The following is a 21,369-nucleotide window of genomic DNA, read 5'->3' as shown; positions in this document are numbered from 1 at the left end:
GACCAGACAATCCAGTGATCAACAACAGGAACGTCGATCTGCATAATTGGGAACCGATGACATTTGTCAACCAAGTCAGCGAGCCTGACTACCTGATCCCGTTAGTTGCCTCTTACGACTGGCATAGTCACCATTTATGGCATGGGTTGCTGAAGGCCTGTTCTACCCCGGACCTTCACGGGTCTCACATTGGAACAGTGTTTGAAGACTATTTCTAGTGGCGACGCGGCATGCTTCTCAAATAGATCACCGCATGGAAATACTGTATTCACTGACTCAGTACAACAAAAACAACACAATCAAACAACATGGGTTATCAAACATATTCCCATATGGAGACCACTATATTCACTGACTCGAAACAAGAAAAAGATACTCAACAACAAAACAATCAAACGAAACGTGTTCATATCGATGTTTATTTTAAGAGAGATGTGACTTCAATATAGCTTGTTATACCTGTGCCTATATTATTGTTTCACTTACTGTAATTTGGTCGGACTGTACCAACTCACAGTCAATGTCAGTCCGTTCGAGCAGCTTGTTTCAATAAAGTTGAGTAAACACTCCGGTCTTGAGGCAGATTGCGAAATGCGGGTCACAGGGCAGGTATTCTAACTTTATCGTGTTATCAGCAAAACGTTCGAGGGTTATGCTTTTAATTATCTACATCAACATTTTTTCAGCAATATTACCCCACGTATGGCACCCATGCTGTAAAGCGGCGTCTTCTTCTTAAACAATAGGCTACGCCGCCACCTCTCTACATCTATAAGAAGATATTCCGTATCATGAGACGGCATAGTTGCCATTTCGCTAAATGTTCTAGTCAGGTCCACGTTGATTCGTATTTTCTATAAAAAGAGGTACCGCCATTACGTCACCTGGAGGTATGGCGTTAAGGCCTTAATGTGTTGATGCCTTGCAGTTTCATACAGTTCTTGGTTGAGACAGATTTTTGACGCTCTTAGCAGTTGTAAAGCAATATCACCAAAGGTGCCTCCAGCACTTGTCTTCACACACTTCAACAATCATAGGAATCGAACCCAGACGTTTGGCTAACGAGCGAACTGCTAACAGCTTTCCACCACAAGCTGTTGTACTGTTCCATTATGCTTGCAAACCAATAGCATTGCTGCTTGCACAACAACTGGTCAATACAGCGTCTTCGAGAAGCCTGTCTGATCCCGTTAGTCGGCTCTTTTGACAAGCATTGGTTGCTGCAGATAAGTACTCATCTCGTCTGTCTTCCATATGCACTAGGCTGTTGGATGCTGGTGTGTTCTAGCACCCTTGTTTTTCGCTGTTTTTTTTTATTTCACCTTAACTTAACGGATATTGATTCAGTCTCTTCACTGCGTGTTCTAAAGTGTCCTTCAAAGTGTCCTTCAAAGTGTCCTTCAAAGTGTCCATTAAGCACAGAAAAAGTTTCATTTACTTGAAAGAATAAATGACTCACCACGTTTATACAAGTTTACACATGATGATCAAGTATTAGGGTGTTCCCATTATTTCTTGTTTGTGGTATATATTGGGATATATGCACTCACTGTAGCTTCCTACTGATACAATAAAAGACGTAATATACCTTACGACGTGCCTGAAATCGATACTTGAAACTTCCAAACAGATAGCACTTATCATATTTGAAGTGTGAACAGTTGTTCCGTACATCGAAAACTGTCGAACACGTTGTTGCGTTGTTTTTCAGACTGGCCTCAGTCACACGTTGCGTTTTGGATATTTATAAAGAGCGTTCCAAGGGGCATAACCCTATAAGGGTTAGTTTGAAAAACGTTTAGTCGGTCGAAATCGGGAGAATCGATTTTATACAACGTTGCTTTAATTCTTCGAACTTATCAAGTTCATATTGTAATCTTATACGCAATAAATGATACGGTAGCTTGGCTGGAGGGTGCTAGTATTATTAAAAGAAATGCAGTATTGATTTTTAGAGAAGTGGCGAGTGATAGTGTGCCTCTAATTTCCTTTAGATCAACGTATTTAACACTTATAATCATAGCTTGGCTTGAAGACCGAATCCCATGACTACAAGGCTATCTGAAGGACAAAGCGGATTAATATGAGTGGTACAGTAAGGTGAAAAGCCCCTTTGAAAAGTAGTTCAGTTATAACACAACACAACTCGAAACAAGGCTTGGTTTAATGTTGCAGTCAAAACTATTCCTACCACCTCACTTGCATCTCTATTCTGCTGGTTTGCCGCGCTTAGCACTATATATTCCAGCTGTATATCGGTGGTGTGTAAATAATCAAGTTTGGACCAGAAAAATCAATGATCAACAGCATGAGCATCAATCTACACTACTGACATAAAATGGCATGTGTCAACCAAGTCAGTGAGTCTGACCACCCGATCCCGTTAGTCACCCTTTACGACAAGCATGCATGGGTTGCTGAAGACAAACTCTAACCTATGGAATACTGTAAGGGACATTCTCGCGAAAATGTCCCTTACAGTATTCCATGCTATGGAATACTGTAAGGGACGTTCTCGCGATCTCGCATTCTCGCGCATGCGCCTTGACCTGGGGATAATGCGCATGCGCAACGCCAACGTCTAAAAAGCGAGATTGCGAGAACGCGATAACGCGAGAAAAGGAAATGTCGCATTCTCGTGTTCTTGCGATTTCGTGTTTTTGTGGCCTTATTTGACAAGTCGAGTTTGCGAGATTGCGAGATTTGACAGCATGTAGAAATGTCGCATTCTCGTGTTATCGACTTTTGACAGAAACGTGCTCTGTACCAAAAACACGAGAATGCGAGATCGCGAGAACGGGAGATTTGGGCCAAATCTCGCGTTCTCGCCATCTCGCATTCTCGCACTTTTGGCTTTTTAGGCTTGTTTCCAAAGGTCGAGATCGCGAGAATGTCCCTTACAGTATTCCATAATGTAGCAAGGTAAAGTTATCAGGATTCGCAATATTTATTCACTTTATTTTATTTACTTTATTGTTTAACGGTTCGCTTACATTGCACACAGACTATATTCCAGCTTGGAAACACTTCAGAGGGCGTAACTCGGTCGTTGAAACTCACCAGTATCCCTGTCACAACACGACGGTTCGTAAACAATGGAGTCTAGACCAGGCAATCTAGTGACTGTATCATGAGCCATGGCCTACGCAGTTGTGATATAATGACATGAAACGACAAAATCAGCGAGTCTCACCACCCGATCCCGTTAGTCGACTCTTGAGAGAGGCGTGTTTCTGAAGATCAATTCATCTTTCATCTTCTCTTTATGCATCGTGATGCATACTATGCATCGTTAAAAATACTTTTTAAAAAAGTGTAACACGGTAATTTATGAATGGTTTAGATATATACATATGGAAATTAATTAAGCAACACCAAATTCAAAGACACATAAAAACTTAACAAAGTTTAACGAAGTAATTTTGATGATTGATTATTCAATTTTGATGTATTGACATACAGCATGAGCTTTTCATGGGTTGATATGACGCGCGTGAAGCTTGCACAGCGCACGTGCATTGCTTTAACCTCAACTTTCGAAAAATGCACTTTTTCCCTGGGGTGTTTACAAGCGCAGGTTGTCGATTGCATTCGGTTTTTCATTCATTTCAATGTCATGGCACGTAGGAAATTATCAGAGGCCACTCGTTGGCAAATAATCGGCATGAGGAATGCTGGTATGTCTCTAAGACAAATCGGGACTCAAATCGGACGACATCATTCCATAATTTCAAAACTTTTGAAAAAATACCGGGCCACTAATGAAGTTAAAGACCTGCCTAGACCAGGAAGACCCAGGAAGACCACAGTCCGGGAGGACAGAGCTTTACTGAGACTTGTACGGCGCAGGTCCTTCGACTCGAGCTCTCGGTTGAGACAGGAGTGGCTTCCAGGGAGACCCATCCCGAACAGGACTGTTCGGAATCGTCTGAAAGCTGCAGGATACCGGGCAAGGAGGCCAATCAAGCGACCCAGACTGTCTCCAGCCCATAAGGCAGCCCGACTGGCCTGGTGTAATGACCGTTTGCACTGGAACATTGCCTCTTGGAGGAAGGTCCATTTCTCAGATGAGAGCCGGTTCTTGCTGCACATGGTGGACGGTCGTACTCGGGTCTGGAGGCAGAGGAACACAGCAATGGCTCCACGGAACATCCAGGAGACTGTGGCCTTTGGGGGAGGTTCCGTTATGGTATGGGGGTGCATTTCCATGAACTGCAAGTTGGATATCATTACCATCCGTGGCAACCTTAACGGTGTTCGTTACCAACAGGAGGTTCTTGACAGGGCTGTGGTACCTCATTTTGAGAACCATCCTCTGGCAACGAGACCCATATTTATGGACGACAATGCTAGACCTCACAGGGCGCATGCTGTAAATGATTTTTTGCGGCAAAATGCAATTGACAGAATTCCATGGCCTGCCATGAGCCCTGACCTCAACCCCATTGAACATTTGTGGGACTTTATTGGCCGTCGTGTGAGGCAGAGAGACCCACCAGTCCATAATCTCAACGAATTGACGGCTGCCCTGCATGAGGAGTGGAACAGGATCCCCCAGAATCAGATCCGGAGACTCATCCAAGGAATGAGGAGGCGTCTGGAATCGGTGGTGCGTGCGCAGGGAGGACACACTAGATATTGATGAAAGTCGGTGTGCAGACTCTCAGATGACTGTTCTTTCTTTCCATGTGACATTTGTGTTAATACACCTGACAACAACGTCTGTGGATGAATAGTAAATTGTGTCCATTTTTTCATGAATTTAAGACAGTTTTAAGAATTTGGATTTCGTTGCAATAAAGCAAAGTCTTGATACTTTTTCCCTTTAAGTTGTTTGTCAGAGATCGTCTGTTGAATAAAAAAGTGTCAAACTATATCAACCCGGCATATTTTGATTGTCAGAACACTTCAAAGTTGCTCCAATAGAAAAAATTGGGGTGTTGCTTGATTAATTTCCAGGTGTATAGATAGATAGGATGTTTATATAGCGCACATATCCACGCGGTAGTGCATGCTCAAGGCGCTTGTATTTTTCTCTCGATCACTGGATGTCAATCTCAACAGCACATCATATTTCAAGCTCAACTCCCTGGGGTGTATAAAACTCTTGCTGCCACTAAGCGCACCGAGTTTATTGTGGCTCTCTCATCCTAATGAGGTACGCAATTGACAGCTGGGTGAACTGGGACACACAGTCACAGTCCAAGTTTGAACGTTGTTGTACCCGCAACTAGGTGTATGCACGTATTCATGTGGCCACCATCTGGTCATATACCAACGGATTCGTGGGTACACTAGGGGTTGTGACAACACTGAAAGAGTCTGCACACAAAGTTGACTCCAAGGTTTTTACACGCGGTCACAGGTGGGCTCGATCCCGAAACCTCAACCTCGCTGGATCACTAGCTTGGCGCCTTAGCCAGCTCGCCCACCATGCACCCCCGAATAAACACTTAAGTTTAATCGGAAAGATTTTTAAAAGACGATAAAACTCTATTTGCGTTGTTGCTCTTGAAATAAATACTTCTATAACTGCATATGGTTCATGCATTTTGTTATTGTGATGACATGGCATCAAATATGAAATGTAAACAGACAAATATAAAGTTACGAAAATGTTTGAAAATCTTCAACACAGTATCTGAAAGTATGATAAATTATACTTTAAAAACGTTAAGTCACGTCATAGAGTTAAGAATGCCTTGTAGATCGAGACCCACGTTAGGACAGATACGTAGTATAGTACAGAAATGAGGTCAAACTGTACTAAATCGCAACGAATAAAACTTGACCTTAAGTGCACATCCGTATAAATAATGATAGAAAGGAAACAGTCCTGTTTTCCTCTCTGCAGTGAGTTTTTAGTGTACTTTTTTAACATACGACTTTTTGTAAAGTTTGTTTTTACCACATATGAACGATCTTTTACAGAGTAACTTAAAACTCGTTGATAGTTAAAGGGACTCTAAGCCCGAAGCAAACAAACATAGAAGAACGCACAACCCAGTGACGGTAAACGTTCACCGGAATCCGAACGGGCTCGGGTACTCCACCGTGTCTAACAATACAAACAGTGTTGATGCTTAGCCGTTTGACACATGTTGAAAACAAACAGGGAGTTACTAAAAGGGAATATATTATGCAGTAAATATGACCAAGAAACTGACCACATTTTAGATTTCAAACAAATTCTCTGATTTAGTGTACACATTGTCTCGTAAATCGAAACAGTCACTCTCACGTGAGAAAGGAGTCTCTGATGCGTCACATTCTAAAGATGGTTTTCGTCTTGTATAAAAGAGTGTTATGTTGGCTTATATATATATTCAGTCCAAAGGTGTCACCAGCAGTATGAAGTGTTTCCAGGGGTAAGTGTTTAGTACATCCGAACTTGGTCTTTGGAGTGAGTGACCGAGTGAGTGGGTGAGTTCAAACATTATTCCAGTTATATACTCATGGAAACAAATAAAGGAACATATGAAAGTACAAGTGTTCCTTTATCTATTTCCAGAATTTCACACACAGTACAATACATGTCTTGTGAAGGAACGTGGAAAATGATAAGAAATACTCGCACTTTCATGTATACCCCTTTTTGCTTCTATGTGTATATGGAACCCGTGAAGGTTCCGGGGTAGAATAGGCCTTCAGCAACCCTTGCTTGTCATAAAAGGCGACTATGCTTGTCGTAAGAGGCGACTAACGGGATCGGGTGGTCAGCCTCGCTGACTTGGTTGACACATGCCATCGGTTCCCAGTTGTGCAGATCGATGTTGTTGATCACTGGATTGTCTGGTCCAGACTCGATTATTTACAGACGGCCGCCATACAGCTGTAATATTGTGTAAAACTAAACTCACTCACTCACTCACTCTATGTGTATATGTAAGGCTGGCTAAAATGATAATCGGAAATACCGTGGATGGGAAAAAGTATTATCCATTGTCGATGTGAAAAGTTTGTTATCGATAATGTCTTACACATATAGATAAAACGTTTTAATTTTCTCATACAACATACAAATTTAGGACTTCATCCATTGTCTGCTTCTAAAATATGTTTTGTTAATTAGTCATGCAATGCATGTCAACACTGACCAGTAATGTGAAATATATTTTCTTTCAGATATATTTGATATTTTTGCTCAAAGTTGCGTTTCCGACGTTCGTCGGTAATCAATCTATGTTTAGCTACCGATTATCGATTTCTATTATCTATATCGATAGACAGTCCTAGTTACATCATGTTGTGTCAGTTTGATGAGGGGGATAATTAAACCTGCAGATCGAACGATCATCAATTAGCCGTCGGTAATCAATCTATGTTTAGCTACCGATTATCGATTTCTATTATCTATATCGATAGACAGTCCTAGTTACATCATGTTGTGTCAGTTTGATGAGGGGGATAATTAAACCTGCAGATCGAACGATCATCAATTAGCCAATATCCTTCCACTGATTTCCGCCCTGAACTTGAATTATTGAGACAAGCGTTTTATATACTGACAGTAAATAAAAAGTAAAACTAAGCGTTTATGTTTATCTCTTCTATTTAAAAAAAAACTTGACAAAAAGCCAGAGTTGCGTTTCTTTTACTATACGTATATAAGATCTATGGATAAAGATATAAAGGTTAACAGCGACAAAAAAACAATACTCTCCTCAAGGCTGTGACAAAAGAGATGATTTCAACTTTCTAACAGTCAGATTCTGCCCAAGAGTATCCCCTGATTTGTGGGAGAGACCCTTATGTAATACGCGTTGATGAAAACTCATTAAAGCATCAAATGTTTATGACTTCGTTCCATTTTAAAAGAACAATGGGTGACATTATTAGATTGAGTATGGGATTCGAAACTATGAATCCTGGAACGCGTTAAGGGAGTAATTCTGTTTTGTGGGTTAGGGTATGTTTGAGGAATTTCATATCTAATCTTGTGGCAGATATCCTTTACGCCATTAAAGAGCCCTTTTCCGAAAGGTTAGGCAGCGAAACCAAAATGCGAAACTGAGGCTGTTGTGAGAACTCTGCACAGAAGTCGACATTTACCGGTTTATCGTCCAGTAGATCCATGAAGTTCCTGGTTAGGAACAGGCCTTCAGCAACAAAGGGCATCTATATGCTTGTAGTAAGAGGCGACTAACGGGATCGGGTGGTCAGACTCGCTGACGTGGTTTGCAGATCAGACCGATGCTCATGCTGTTCATCACTGAAATGTATGGTCCAGACTCGGTTATTCACAGACCTCCGCCAAACAACTCAATCACTCACGGACTCACACACTCACTCAGTTACTGTGGCCTGACTTCAACTTCTCAACTTCTTTCAGATTGCTTTTTTGTGTGTTTCACCATAGATGTACACGGATACCTATTGTTGCGCAGCGAGTGAAGTTAGGTTAACCTTTAAGACGACTCAGCAAGCTATACGGCGGTGGTCTGTTAATAATCGAGCCAATCCAGTGATCAACAGTACGAACAACAATTGGGATACTATGATATGTGTTAACCAAGTCAGTGAGCCTGACCACTCAGTACCATAAGTCGCCTCTTACGATAAGAATGAGTTACTGAAGATCAATTCTAACCCGGGCGTTCACGGGTCGGTCAGTAGCAAAACCAAACTACAAAACAGAGATTCCTGAGAGAACATACGACACTTGTCGAATCTGACACTGAAGTACATTTTTCAGTGGATGGTAACAGTATTACAATCACCCAGTCTGAGTAAACCTAGTCTCAGTATTTTCTGTTACATTTCTCCACTGAATCTAACAAAACCAAGCAGGAGGTCGCGGCGGGTAAGCTTTGAAATTGACCAATCAGAACACGGCTTACCAAATAGCGAAAGTGGACTTTCACGTGTACCCTTTGAACTTTTATAGCGAAAAGGTTTGTGCCTGAACAATTCAGAATGCTATTTTCAGTGCGATCACTTCCGGGCGATGCACATGGAGCATGCTACAATACTGTCAACAGTGAGTAAACAGTCGCTACAAATCGCGTTATTGTCACTATTCAAGAATGTGAGCTTGCGGAAATATTGACTAATGGTAAACAGGTCACTCGAACGCCATACGTGCATATACTACTGGTCAAATATCTGTGTTTTATGTGGATTTTCATTTGTTGAGGGATCAGTGACAGTGACTGGGGAATTCATAAGTCCCGCCAAACCCTAAACAGGAGCTCTTGTCTGATTGGTTAAATCCGTTCGGCCGTCTCGCGTTTGATTGGGCGGTCATAGATCCTTCAAAGGTTGCGTGTTGCGCCCTCCTACTAGGGTTTGTTAGAGTCAGTGTAGGAGTGCAACGAAAACTACGGAGACCAAGTTTGCCTGACTGACAATCAACATGCTTATAGTTTAACAAATTGTTGTTCAACGTCTTTCAGATTCATAGTATTGTGTTTCACCATCGGTGTCTCCCGCGGATATCGGCATTACCAAGACCTTCTACCCAACGGCGACGCCGTGCCCCATCCCTGCAAGTCCAACTTCTTATGGCGGGGGCTGGGTCACACGAATCCCCAGGGTGGGGGAGCCAGGAATCCATTTGGTGTCGATTTCGAAGGAGTGGATCAGGTAGGATGATGTGGTGGGAATAGGGGCGGTGGTGTAGCCTAGTGGTTGATGCGTCCGCTCCCCACGATAAAGACCCGGGTTCGATTATCCACATAGGTACAATGTGTAAAGCCCATTTCTGGTGTTCTCAGTCGCGATATTATTGGGATATTGCTAAAAGCGGCGTAAAACTATACTCAGTCGCACTTACTAGGTAGGAATATGTCTGTTGTGGTAAGATAGGCAGTAAAACAATATCAAGCAATATCACGGCAGGGGACACCAGAAATAGGCTTCGCACCCATTAACCATAACGCTAATCCTTTCAATCATAAGGATTATGTACGAAAACAATGTTCATTTTGCTATGATATTTATAATCAGCTAGTAAAAATAAACAGATTTCTGAGACTGGTCAGACAGTAACACAAATACGTGCGAAGTCAAGCCACGATCCACGTTTGGGAACAGGTAATAATTGGAGAAGGAAAGCTGAAATAGAGGATGACTTTAAGGCGTCATATTGGGCAAATTTCGAATCACGCTTGGTCATTGCCCCGGAATTGGGTCGTGTTTAAAAAAATCGGCATTCGAAACTAGTTCTGTCGGATCCCAGTCAATATCGCGTGGGATTCTTTGCACTAAGTCTACTGCCACGTGAGGGAGATATGCGATTTAATAGTATCGCCGATTGATCTAAATTCAATACTGATATCAGGCTATATGTTATTCATGTTAGTCACATAATCCTTGCCCTAATGCTGCCGTTGTTCCATATCAGAGCTTGTAAAGTAGATCAATTTCCGCAAGGTTGTGAAACAGAAACTTTTCTGAAAAAGAAACTGTGAAACTGTTGTGTGTGTGTGAGTGAAAGAGAGAGAAAGAGAGAGAGAGAGAGAGAGAGTGTGTGTGTGTGTGTGTGTGTGTGTGTGTGTGTATGTGTGTTTTGTGACATAGAAACTGTTCTTCGATCAAATAGTCTTATTTTTACTTTCGCTAGAAACAAGGATTTGTTATTTTGCATGGGTTACTGAAGACCAATTCTAACCCGGATATTCAGAAGCTAGAGTCAGTGTTTCAGTATTTTGTTACACCGCAATGTTCCAGCAATATAGACACAATGGGTTTCATAGTTGAACTCACATGGGAATCAAACCAGTGTCTTTGTTGTGGTGAGCTAACGCCACAACCTCCAAGCCACCCAACTGCCACATCAGGAATTTTTGTCTTAGCTCTTGTTCGTCTCTTTCTATTTCATTCTGTCCAGTCTGACGTATTCCATGCTGTGGATCATCAAAAGCAGTTTGTAGTTTCACATATACGAATATTGTCCTTATTCTATAATATTCAAAACAACAAAAGTCCAGTTTATATTATTATATTAAGAAATAATTCCTCAATGCGTGGGCCCAAGGAGTCAATATAATCTAAGAAATTCAAACAATATCTGTTGCCAAGAACAAGAATAACAAATTCTCAAGAGTCGTTTTTCCCATCGACTACAAGATCGTAGAACAATTTATCTACAGATGTTAGAAATTGTACTTCTCTATCAAAGTTTAAATCAAGCATAGCAACATCATGTAACTAAGGTACACCGTACTTTTCCTACGGCATCAGAAAATTTAACATTTTACATATTCAGTTACGCCCCGAAGCTAGTAGACTAAGTTACGATCTGTGTAGAGTAGGGCTAATCACTTGTCCATCCTGCGCATGTGTAAACCAGTGCGAAAATGGTCATCACTATTTCTTAGAATGTGTTTTTATACAATCAATATAGAAAGGTCATGCTTAGAGCTAATCAAGATGTATGTGGTAGTAACTTTGTGATTACATTATCTGTTATTTTAAACGGCATTGCAGATCTAACAAATCATAAAAATGAAATTATATTCAAAAATGTACATCAATACACATGCAAATCTGAACGATTCGAGTAGTCTTCTCTTATACACATTTTTATAGAACATTTCCCTCTGTTATCCTTCAGTCTTTCTCTGTTTTTAATAATTTCTTGTGATAAGTGACTGTAAATGTCTTTGGAGAGAGGTTTTATAAGTTGAAAGAACTTGTCCCCAATCCTTTTCACACTGTGAATAAAATATGTTTAAACTAACTAGTTTCACAAGGAATCCCTTTACACCATCCACTAATGCAAATAATCAACTGAGGCAAATGTAATCGTATTAAGTACACTGTAAGATGTAGTGGAAATTATTATAACCTCGTTAGCTGTAGTGTCTCTATGTATATGCGATTTTAAAACCATCTAACAAGCCCTAGTTTGCTACCATAATTCAAGTCAAGATTATGTGATATCTTCAATCACAGCTTACAGTTTCCTCTTATTTTTAGTGGCGACGTATTCGTATATAAGTTTACAAAAGTACTGATGACACTGATGCGTCGATCTAAGAACATGCAACCTTTGCCTCCAACTCAATTGTATTGACCTTATATACACAAAGAAAAAAGTTAAGCAACCCCCGTTATTTACATGAATTCCCGCCTCTGAAAAATCGAAATAGTTAAACAAAGTACAATTATGAGGATTAAATAAGAGTAGGATTCGAACGATGCGTTGTAACCAGTGATGTGTGACAGCCGTCTGCATCGCCTGTGTACGTGCATCATGCTACGCTCCACGATCGCAAAAAGCAGTGTGGACCAAGTGAATCTTTGGGTATTTAAGGTGGTGCCAACTGGGTATTTGACCAAAATCACTGAACGTGGCATTCGGCAAGAATGTCCTTTAGGACGATAGGACGAACTCTGGACTACCATTACACTGTTGTAAGCGCTTAATCCGGAAGCATGCACAGACCGGAAGTGCAGTGGACCGTCCAAGTTTGGGAAGACCTCACGTCACACCACCACGAAAAGACAGGCAACTCTTTCGACTTGTCCGACGAGAACCCTTCAGTACAAGTCCTCGACTGAAAAGAATGTGGTTACCAAGTCTCAAAGCAGCAGGGTTAAAGGCCAGAAAAGTCGTTAAGCGTCCCTAGTTAAGAGACCACCATAAACGTGACCGTTTGGCATGGTGCTTGGCCAGACGTAACTGGAATCTGAGGACCTGGAGGAAACTTCATTGGTCAGATGAAAGTCGATTTTTAATTCACGTTCCTGATGGACGTACACGTGGCTCTGTTATGGTGTGGGGATGCCTGTCCCATGATTGTAAGCTGGATTTGGTCACCATCAGAGGCAACTTAACTGGAGCTCAGTACATCCGCGACGTTCTGCAGCAGGTGTTGTTCCACATTTCGACAATCATCCACTTGCTACTCGTCCTCAGTTCATGGACGACAACGCCATGCCTCACCGATCACGTGACGTATTGGCGTTCTTTAGGGCCAGTGCTGTGACAACTCTACCCTGGCCAGCATTACGCCCAGATCCGAACCCTTTGGAGCATGTGTGGGACATTATAGGGCGACGAATCTAGGCACGGAACCCCAAGTACAGAATTTACTCCAGTTGGAAGCAGCTCTGCACGACGAGTGGAGGTTATTGACCCGAGAAAAGATCAGACGCCTGACTGCAGGCATTAGACGTAGAGTGGAGAGTGCCATCCGGGTACGTGGCGGCTCCAATTGGTACTGATCGTTCATTCCGTAAGACATACCCTAGTGTCTTCTAGGAACATTTTTAAGTGACAATAACAATGTTGACGTCTTTTCTGTGACCTGTATCCCCATACGTTGGAGAGCTTTGTTTCATGGTAAAAACGGTACTTGGAATAACATGATGTAATCTATATTCAATAACAATCACAGCTAGTCATTGTTGTGTTTCCGTCTTACCAGATGATTGTTCTTGCAGATGACGTCAGCATTTTCGGGGATTTCATGGCCATTGTGGATAATTAGTGCTTTTCTCATTCGACAATGTGAAAATATCAGGGGGTTTTTAACTGTTTTCTTTGTGTATATTTCAACACGTCTTAACATAACTGTCTGGACTGTTCCTATCCCATGTCAGCAAAACGCTAACATTATTGTAGTTGCTATGCAAAAATGGTCTAGAGTAATTGTTTCTGTTCTAGTGGAGTAAAGAGCTCTGCCAGAAAGACTCCGATGGTGATGGAATGACCAATGGCCAAGAGTTAGGAGATCCTGATTGTGTTTGGAGCCCCGGTCAGTTCCCAAAGAGGACCAGCAATATCTCGCATCCAGGTAAAAAGATGATACCCATTGACGTTCACTCAAGCAGACCCGTGAAGATCCGGGTAAGAATCAATCTGCATACTTGTCGTAAGAGGCCACTAACGGGATCGGGTGCTGCCTCGATTGATACATGCCATCGTATCCTTTGTGAGAGGACATATGTTCATCATGTCGATCACAGGATTGTCTGATCCAGAGCTACAGCGTATAGCTGTAATATTGCTGAGAAAGGCGTTAAACAACACCCCATTCACTTCAGGTATCTGTGACCCCTGGGGAAGTCCTCAGTGCACGGCCAAGAATGACTGGGTGTCTTGTACAGCGGGAGAGTTTATTTGCAACGCCACCAAAGAACCTGGTAAGTTGAACATCTCATCAGTTTTATACTAAACCTGACCAACATAAACCCACAGATGACGATAAAGTACCTGGGCCCATATTCTCGAAAATGTTCATTGCCCTAAGAATTCTTCACTTTGATCGTAGCCTGTGTGATAAGAATGGGCTTATGAAGTTCGTAGGGCTATGAACGTTTCGAGCATACCTCGCCTGTTTATCGACATTAGACTTGTTAATGAGGGAATGAAAGGTGCCATGGTTAAATATCAATTTCTGTCCATTTCTAGCATGATCAAAGTAATGTATTGATAAAATGAGTCATAAATATTCATTTTACCTTTTCATGCTGACATGTGATAATGATTTAGTTTACGCTGAACCTCCACAACGTTGTATTTTCTTGAAATATGCAAGTTCCAAAGTAATGCAATTGGGAGTTTTCTTCAGAGGTCAAGAACTTCACTCTGAGATATCCTCCCACGAGGGTGCCTCCGACGGAGACCAATTACTACTGCATGACCTTCGACGTCAGCGAGTACATCGACATGTCTCATGACTACCACCTGATTGCCACGAAGCCAGAAATTAACAACTCCAACGTCATGCACCACATCGTCCTGTTTGGATGCAACGACGACGGTAGTTTTCTGTGCATATCTATCAAATCTAAGGAAAATATGACAAAAACTAAGGGTGGCTAGGACGATCGACTGTCGTAAATATCATCGATTGGAAAACGTCGAGTCATCGATTATCGAAATGAAAATTGTGTTAGCGATAAGATCATACATTACCCTTTAAGATAAAAGAATTTTCTGGCATAATAATTTTGGATTTTATTCATGGTGTGCTTGTACATTATGTTCAGGAAAAACCCCGTCGCACCACTCACTGGTGAAGTGAAATGTATATTGATACGTTCCGATAATTACAGATATTTTAGTAACAATTATCGATGTATGATTCATATCGATAGCCAGCCCGACAGAATGCTGCATCAATTGTATCATTCGATTCCGCTAGTATCGTAAGAATGTTTTATGAATAACTATGCAAGATAAGACACAACACCAGGCGTTTCGCGTTCTCCCGAGGTACCCGTTCTCCTAAAACAGCAAGACTATTGTTCGTAAAAAAAACGCGCTGGTACAGGTCAAAATAGAGCACTGCAATTGACACGTGTACCATAAATCTGGTTTGATTATCTTGTTTACAAAGGAAAGGTATAGTCGCCAATATATTTTTTCAATGTTGACAGCTGTCATGCCAGATCACGCCACACCATGTTACATGTCCCAGAAAGGATGTACACAGTTTCTTGGCTTGTGGACCCTTGGTCTTGATGGAACGTGTGAATACGAAGAGGCTGGATATCGCATAGGTCGAAGTGGCAGCAAGAGGATGGTGATGCAGGTACATTTCCTATTAAAGCAGTTCTCATATGAGGAACAGTACATCTAAGTTTCGTGTCGTAGAACATATGTTATAAATATTCTTGAAGCCGCGGTAGCTGAGTGGGTTAGACGGCTGAAGTCGTGTGCTGCTGATTAGGAGTCTGACTCTGAAAGTGTTGGCTCGCGTCTCCAATGGGACTGAACCCAAAAAAAGTGTGCTGTACTTCACCGAGAAAGTGCAATCCTAGATATGACATATCTTACATTTGATGTTTCTAAATAGCATTATCCATGTGTCGTAGAAGATTAAAACATAACATATTTATTACTCACGATTTATTCCCTAACATTCTGGTATATTTTGTTCCAGTTCCATTGGACCAATCCCGAGTTGAGGAGTGACTATGTTGACAGTTCTGGAATGACTCTGTATTACACGCCGAAACTGAGAAAGTACGATGCTGGGTTCTTAACTACTGGCCAAATGTACCTGGAGATTCCCCCTGGTGTCAAGCGGTCTACCTTTGAGTCGACCTGCACAGAGGAGTGTACCAACAAACTGATGAAAGGGAATATCTACATAACGTCGGGTCTCAGCCATATGCATTATCTGGGTAAGGTAACTCCCTTCCCAGACAGACGCATTGTTATTATGTTTCACAGATTATAAATAGTATGCATCAGTGAGCTGAGGTTCGTATGGTCCTGGCACAGTCAGGCCGGTAAGGCTCGTCGTCAGCTTAGGGTCACTGCCCCTCTCTATAAACAGCGCCGATAATAAATAGGAGTTTTCCCAGGAAGCGCTGCCTAGTCGAACTCAACAAGAGCGTTCGGGAGAATATGAAGACTTTCCAACTCTGAAGTATTCAGCATTACCCAGGACTTAGCTCCCAGTGGAGAAACCAAGAGCTCTCCTGATCTGCGCCATGACACCTGACGGCAGTGTGTTTGGAATGTAAAACAGTATTCAGGTTGAATCTTGCCAATCACGTTGCTATCCACAGGGGCAGTAAAGTTCATTGACTCCATCATAAAAATCAGGGTTGTTGACTTGGAGTTTTATTAGGCTGCATTTGGGCTATTCTAAAGAAGTTTAAATACATTTTGTTATTGGACGTAACAATGGATGTACATTGGCGTCAAAGTCACAAGCATCGCGGAGGAGCCATGCCATCAAATTGTTTAAGTTATGCTATTTGTTCCAAGGAAGGACAACCACTGAAAATGTGTTGGGCAGTCTCAGTGCATAATCGACATTTTATATTGATGTTTACTTTTAGAATCTACAGTACGCTAAGCCCATGTTGTGGTGTCCTCCGCCGTGATATTGCTGGAATATTGCTAAAAGTGGCGTTAAACTAAATTCACTAACTCACTATTTTTAGGATTACATTTTGGGGATTGTTCCTGAGAAGCAAAAAGAAAGCCCTCAGTTTCACATAACTAAAACCTGTTCCACACACTGCATGTACACGTGATGCAATGGCTTCTCAGAAAGTGTCTCCACTAACACCTGATTTACTTCCTTACAGCAGTACGTTGTCATTAACAAAATCAACATCAAATTTGAAATTCTGTCCAACGACCTTGGCATAAAATAGCTGTTGAACTATTTGTTTTCATCATGGGTTTTGACTCACCTGATGATCATCAAATCAATAAATATATGCAAAAGTACACACAATCAATTACTTAAAAGTAATTGGAAAGGACAGGCACATCAAGTAGTAATGTTACAGTTGTAGACAGATAGATGCATTTTCAAAGTTATCATTATCCGACATATTTACACACACATAGACAGACAGACAGACAGACAGATAGATAGATAGATAGATAGATAGATAGATAGATAGATAGATAGATAGATAGATAGATATTGTATATCAGAGGCTTTGTTCTTTGCAGGGTACAAAGAGGAGGTCGAGTTGTTCCGTAATGGTGAAATGGTAAAGAAAGTTATCGACGATGCCAAATACTCCTATGACAGCCCCCAGATGAAAATGTAAGTTTGAAGATTAAGGTAACCATCAGCCTTCTTAACGTAGAACTAATAGATGGCCATCCGTCTGAGACAATCCGTCTGAGGTGGAACAGGGTTCAGGGTTACCATGAATTACCATTCCAAAGTGCGATGACTGTGGATTCTTATGTCAAAATGGAATGAGCTAGGATTTCCCAATTCCGAGCTTGGGGATAGTCTAGGAGAAGAGTGATTAACCTTGGATTCACCCCATGTATGAGATGGACGTCTTATAAGGCTGAGGAGAGTTAACGTAGGGGTAAGGGATATGGGTCCATTAGTTTGAGATCGGTGCTTGAAGACAACTATATTCTCTTCAAATGATGAACCACACATTAATTCAGTCGGTTGATCCGTTGCTTTTCAGAACCTGGGGATGGTCATTCGAAATATTAAACCCGTGAGTGCAAAACAGGGCAATCTTTTGATGAGCAGTATCCAGTTTCCATGAACTCATCCTCAGCTAAAGCATAACAATGTCACCTTCCAGGTACTCCACCCCCATTGAGATGAGACAGGGAGACAGTTTAAAGACCACATGCGTCTACCGATCCCTGTCCAAGACCCGCACAACCATGTACGGAGATGGATCCTACGATGAGATGTGCTTTGGCCTCTTCTCCTACTTCCCAGAACAAAACATGAGCGGAAGTTGCATTACCTGGAAGAACGTGGATTTCTGCAAATTCGGGGATGAAGAAATTGACGGATGTAACAGCCGAATCTTTGGAAACCTATCCAGTCCTGAAATGCGAGTGATGGTGAATGAGGTAAACTACGAGAATTAAACCAAGTCAGTCTCCCTTACTTGTTACTATTTACATTTTTTGTATATGTATATTTGTTTTTGAAAATGTAAATTTCGAGTTTAAGGAAACCATCGGAAACTATCTTGGGGTGAATCAGTTTTCACTTCGAGATACACGAGGCCTGTATCACAAATATCATGGAAGGGGACACCTGAAATGGGCTTCGTCCATTGTGCCCATATGGGGAATATAGTCTGATGGAGATGGAGAAATTGTTGTCCACTTATACGATACCTGTCTTTGAAAAGTTTCTCTATGCTTATCCCTCCAAATTATCCAAACTGAACTTTTGTGTTCCCCTGGTTTTCCTCAACGGTATATGTGGGAAATTCATATCAAGTGGAAACTTTCTAAGCTATGAGTGACTATTGAAAATTGCTTCATGTAAATAGATTCAAACACCTGTATGTGATATTTTTAAAAAAGATATCGTATGGCGGTTGAAAAAGGAGATCGCATGATTATTTAATTGAGACAAGCGTGTTTTAGATAGCATATATTATTTACCCTAATTTGAAGATTATGCTTGTATGTTTGTTTTTAACAAATGATCATTTATTTCAGGTGATGGGCAGTTGCAACCATTACGGCCCCTGCAGACCGGAATGTCCTGCTGTTCTTGAGCGAGTCAACACTCATCCTTGCCTGCAGGGACAGCTTGGGGAATACCTGCTACATGGATTTGCAGACGGACGTGATCCCGATAAGATTAAATTTGCGCATGCGCTGAGGTCATGTGACGGGGATGCTGATCCAACGGACACTCCGTTTCCGTTTTCAGGTGCGCGTACAGCATCTTCCGTAGTGGCTGGCGTAGTCGTAGCAGTTATAATTGCCTCGATATTGTAAAGTTCTCAGGGTGGAATCAATGATATCACAGTTGCTGATTTCGGATCGTAATAGACTTCAACTCTTAAATGCATCGTTGTTATCGCAAGGGCGATTGGAGTAGTGTAGTGATTAACCCGGGGTAGTGGTAGACCCTGGCTGCGAGGATATTGCCGTGGCTCTATAAATCTGAAATTATAATCAACTGAATTTAATTTCTTGTTTCATTGCCTTGGTTATTTAGTGTAACGTACAGATCGAACTGTGAGTTACAAACCAGACTTGGTGTGAATATCAAAACCATGGCAGCTGCTCCCACTGATTATGATCCAGTTTGCAAGATTTTTTTAAAAACTTTTTTACAAAATGGTTGAACGCATAAGAAGGCCCTCAAAGATCTTTTGATGAAGGAAGCAAAGAATCCAGATGTCATTTCTAATACTAGCGTTACCTCGCTCGGTCTAAGGGGAATAACTACCTACCCTCATAAAACAAGCATCGTTTAGTTGATGATCCCATGAAGTTGCAAACGTACGTTCGAATCCCCAGAAATGATATCTGTGTTTCTTGTATCCAGAAAGAAAGATTGTTGCTGTTCTTTGAGTTATGGACGTTGATTATTCCTTGTCGACTTTGCTCAAACAGGGTGTTTTCATCAGTGATTTAAAAGTACATATATTTATAATGATAGAACAACACTTATCGTGAAATAAACAATATTTCATTCTTCGCTGGTCACACGGTTCACTACCACTATTGGTTCAATCTTTTGCGAGTGAGTGAGTTTAGCTTTACGCCACTTTGAGCACTATTCCAACAATATCACGGCGAGGGACACAAAAAATGGGCTAGTACCCATGTGGGGATTCGAACCCGGGTCTTATGAACGACTGCTTTAACCACTAGGCTCACTGATTCGATCTCATCTTTACAGCAGTGCAGTGGAATTCTCCAACAAAGGACACTCATGAAGATCAGAGTGAAATTTGGTCTCCAGCAAACCTTGCTGGTCTTAAAATGCGACAAATGGGATCGGGTCTCGTTGACAAATGCCTTCGTATCCCAGTTTTGTAGATTGATGGTCATGCTGCTGATCACTGAATTATCTGGTCCAGACTCGATTATATTATATAGAGACCGCTGCTATATAAATGGGATATTGCTGAATGCGGCGTAAAACAACAAAGCAACCAATCATGATCCAAGAGTCATCTTATATGAACAATGCCATACATGGACAAAGAGCGTGAGTGAATATTCGTGTCACAGTGAAGAAGTGTTCATGGATTTGACGTGGAGAACAATTTGACTCGAGAAAACAGTAATATTATGTTCTGCATTTCATTTGACATGTGCCCGAGGATAGGGACACTCAACCCCATATGCCCACTACGCATGGTGGCTGATTCGGGCCTTTCACTGAAAAATCAAGGCGATATCGAAAGCGATAGTACAACAGGATATTGCGATATGGTGTAACGATACAGCCAAAAACGAAACAGCGATATCACGACACAACATGGGGATAACAAGACACGACATAGAGATAGCACGGCACCGTATGGCGATAACAAGACACCGTATGGCGATAACAAGACACCGTATGGCGATAACAAGACACCGTATGTGACAACGCAGCAAGAAGTAGCAACAACTCGACGCGACATTGCGATAACACGACACGAAATGGTGATAACACGACAAAATCGCGTCGAGTTATCGCCATGTGGTTTCACGTTTTCGCTATATCGTGTCGTGTTATCGCTGTGTCGTTTTTGGCAGTATCGTAGCAGTGCTCTATCGTGTGGCCATGTCGCAATATCGCTTCGTACTATCGTTTTTTTCAGGGCGAAAAAGTGACAGCCCATATCAGCCAGCACGCTATTTGATGGGGATTTACAAACAAGTGTTCAAGACACAGTCCGTACCGTGCAATCTACTTTGCTTTAAGTAGAGGTCCCTTTGACGTTTGAAAAGGTTTCGTCGCTTTGATGAATTCATTTTTCTTTAAAAACAAATTACAAGTCTGGTCGTACGATATTGGTACGATACATTTTAAACCGTTTTAGCTTCCTCGTCAAATGTTTTTTTTATTTTTTTCAAAAACAGGTTTTGCTCCTCCAATGCAGTTTTCACAATTTCCATAAGTTTCTTGTATTTCAGTTTATGCAAAATATGAAGTTTTTACGCCACTTCAATTATTTTTTGTAATTTAATTAAATTTTACAAAGCAAAATAAA

At 41.5% G+C, this 21,369-nt stretch overlaps 1 protein-coding gene across 1 annotated transcript; it reads left to right on the top strand.

Moving 5' to 3' along the window:
* The first annotated feature begins 6,351 nt into the window (after positions 1 to 6,351).
* LOC137271736 (dopamine beta-hydroxylase-like) lies at positions 6,352 to 19,856 on the top strand. The gene is made up of 10 exons (XM_067804146.1): positions 6,352 to 6,368; positions 9,396 to 9,585; positions 13,616 to 13,745; positions 13,996 to 14,094; positions 14,523 to 14,714; positions 15,334 to 15,488; positions 15,840 to 16,083; positions 17,378 to 17,474; positions 17,983 to 18,262; positions 18,866 to 19,856. The coding sequence occupies exons 1-10, from the start codon at positions 6,352 to 6,354 to the stop codon at positions 19,148 to 19,150; spliced, it is 1,689 nt and encodes a 562-aa protein (XP_067660247.1). The 3' UTR covers positions 19,151 to 19,856.
* The last annotated feature ends 1,513 nt before the right edge of the window (positions 19,857 to 21,369 follow it).

Source organism: Haliotis asinina, chromosome 2 (genome assembly GCF_037392515.1).
Source record: "Haliotis asinina isolate JCU_RB_2024 chromosome 2, JCU_Hal_asi_v2, whole genome shotgun sequence".
Lineage (NCBI taxonomy): Eukaryota > Metazoa > Mollusca > Gastropoda > Lepetellida > Haliotidae > Haliotis > Haliotis asinina.
This window is presented reverse-complemented; position numbering and strand designations above follow the sequence as displayed.

What these genes read in the sequence shown, in the direction of transcription:
- LOC137271736 (XM_067804146.1), top strand. An exon ending in GACAGCCCCCAGATGAAAAT is followed by an intron (nt 17,475 to 17,982) that starts GTAAGTTTGAAG and finishes GTCACCTTCCAG; the next exon opens with GTACTCCACCCCCATTGAGA. An exon ending in TGCGAGTGATGGTGAATGAG is followed by an intron (nt 18,263 to 18,865) that starts GTAAACTACGAG and finishes CATTTATTTCAG; the next exon opens with GTGATGGGCAGTTGCAACCA.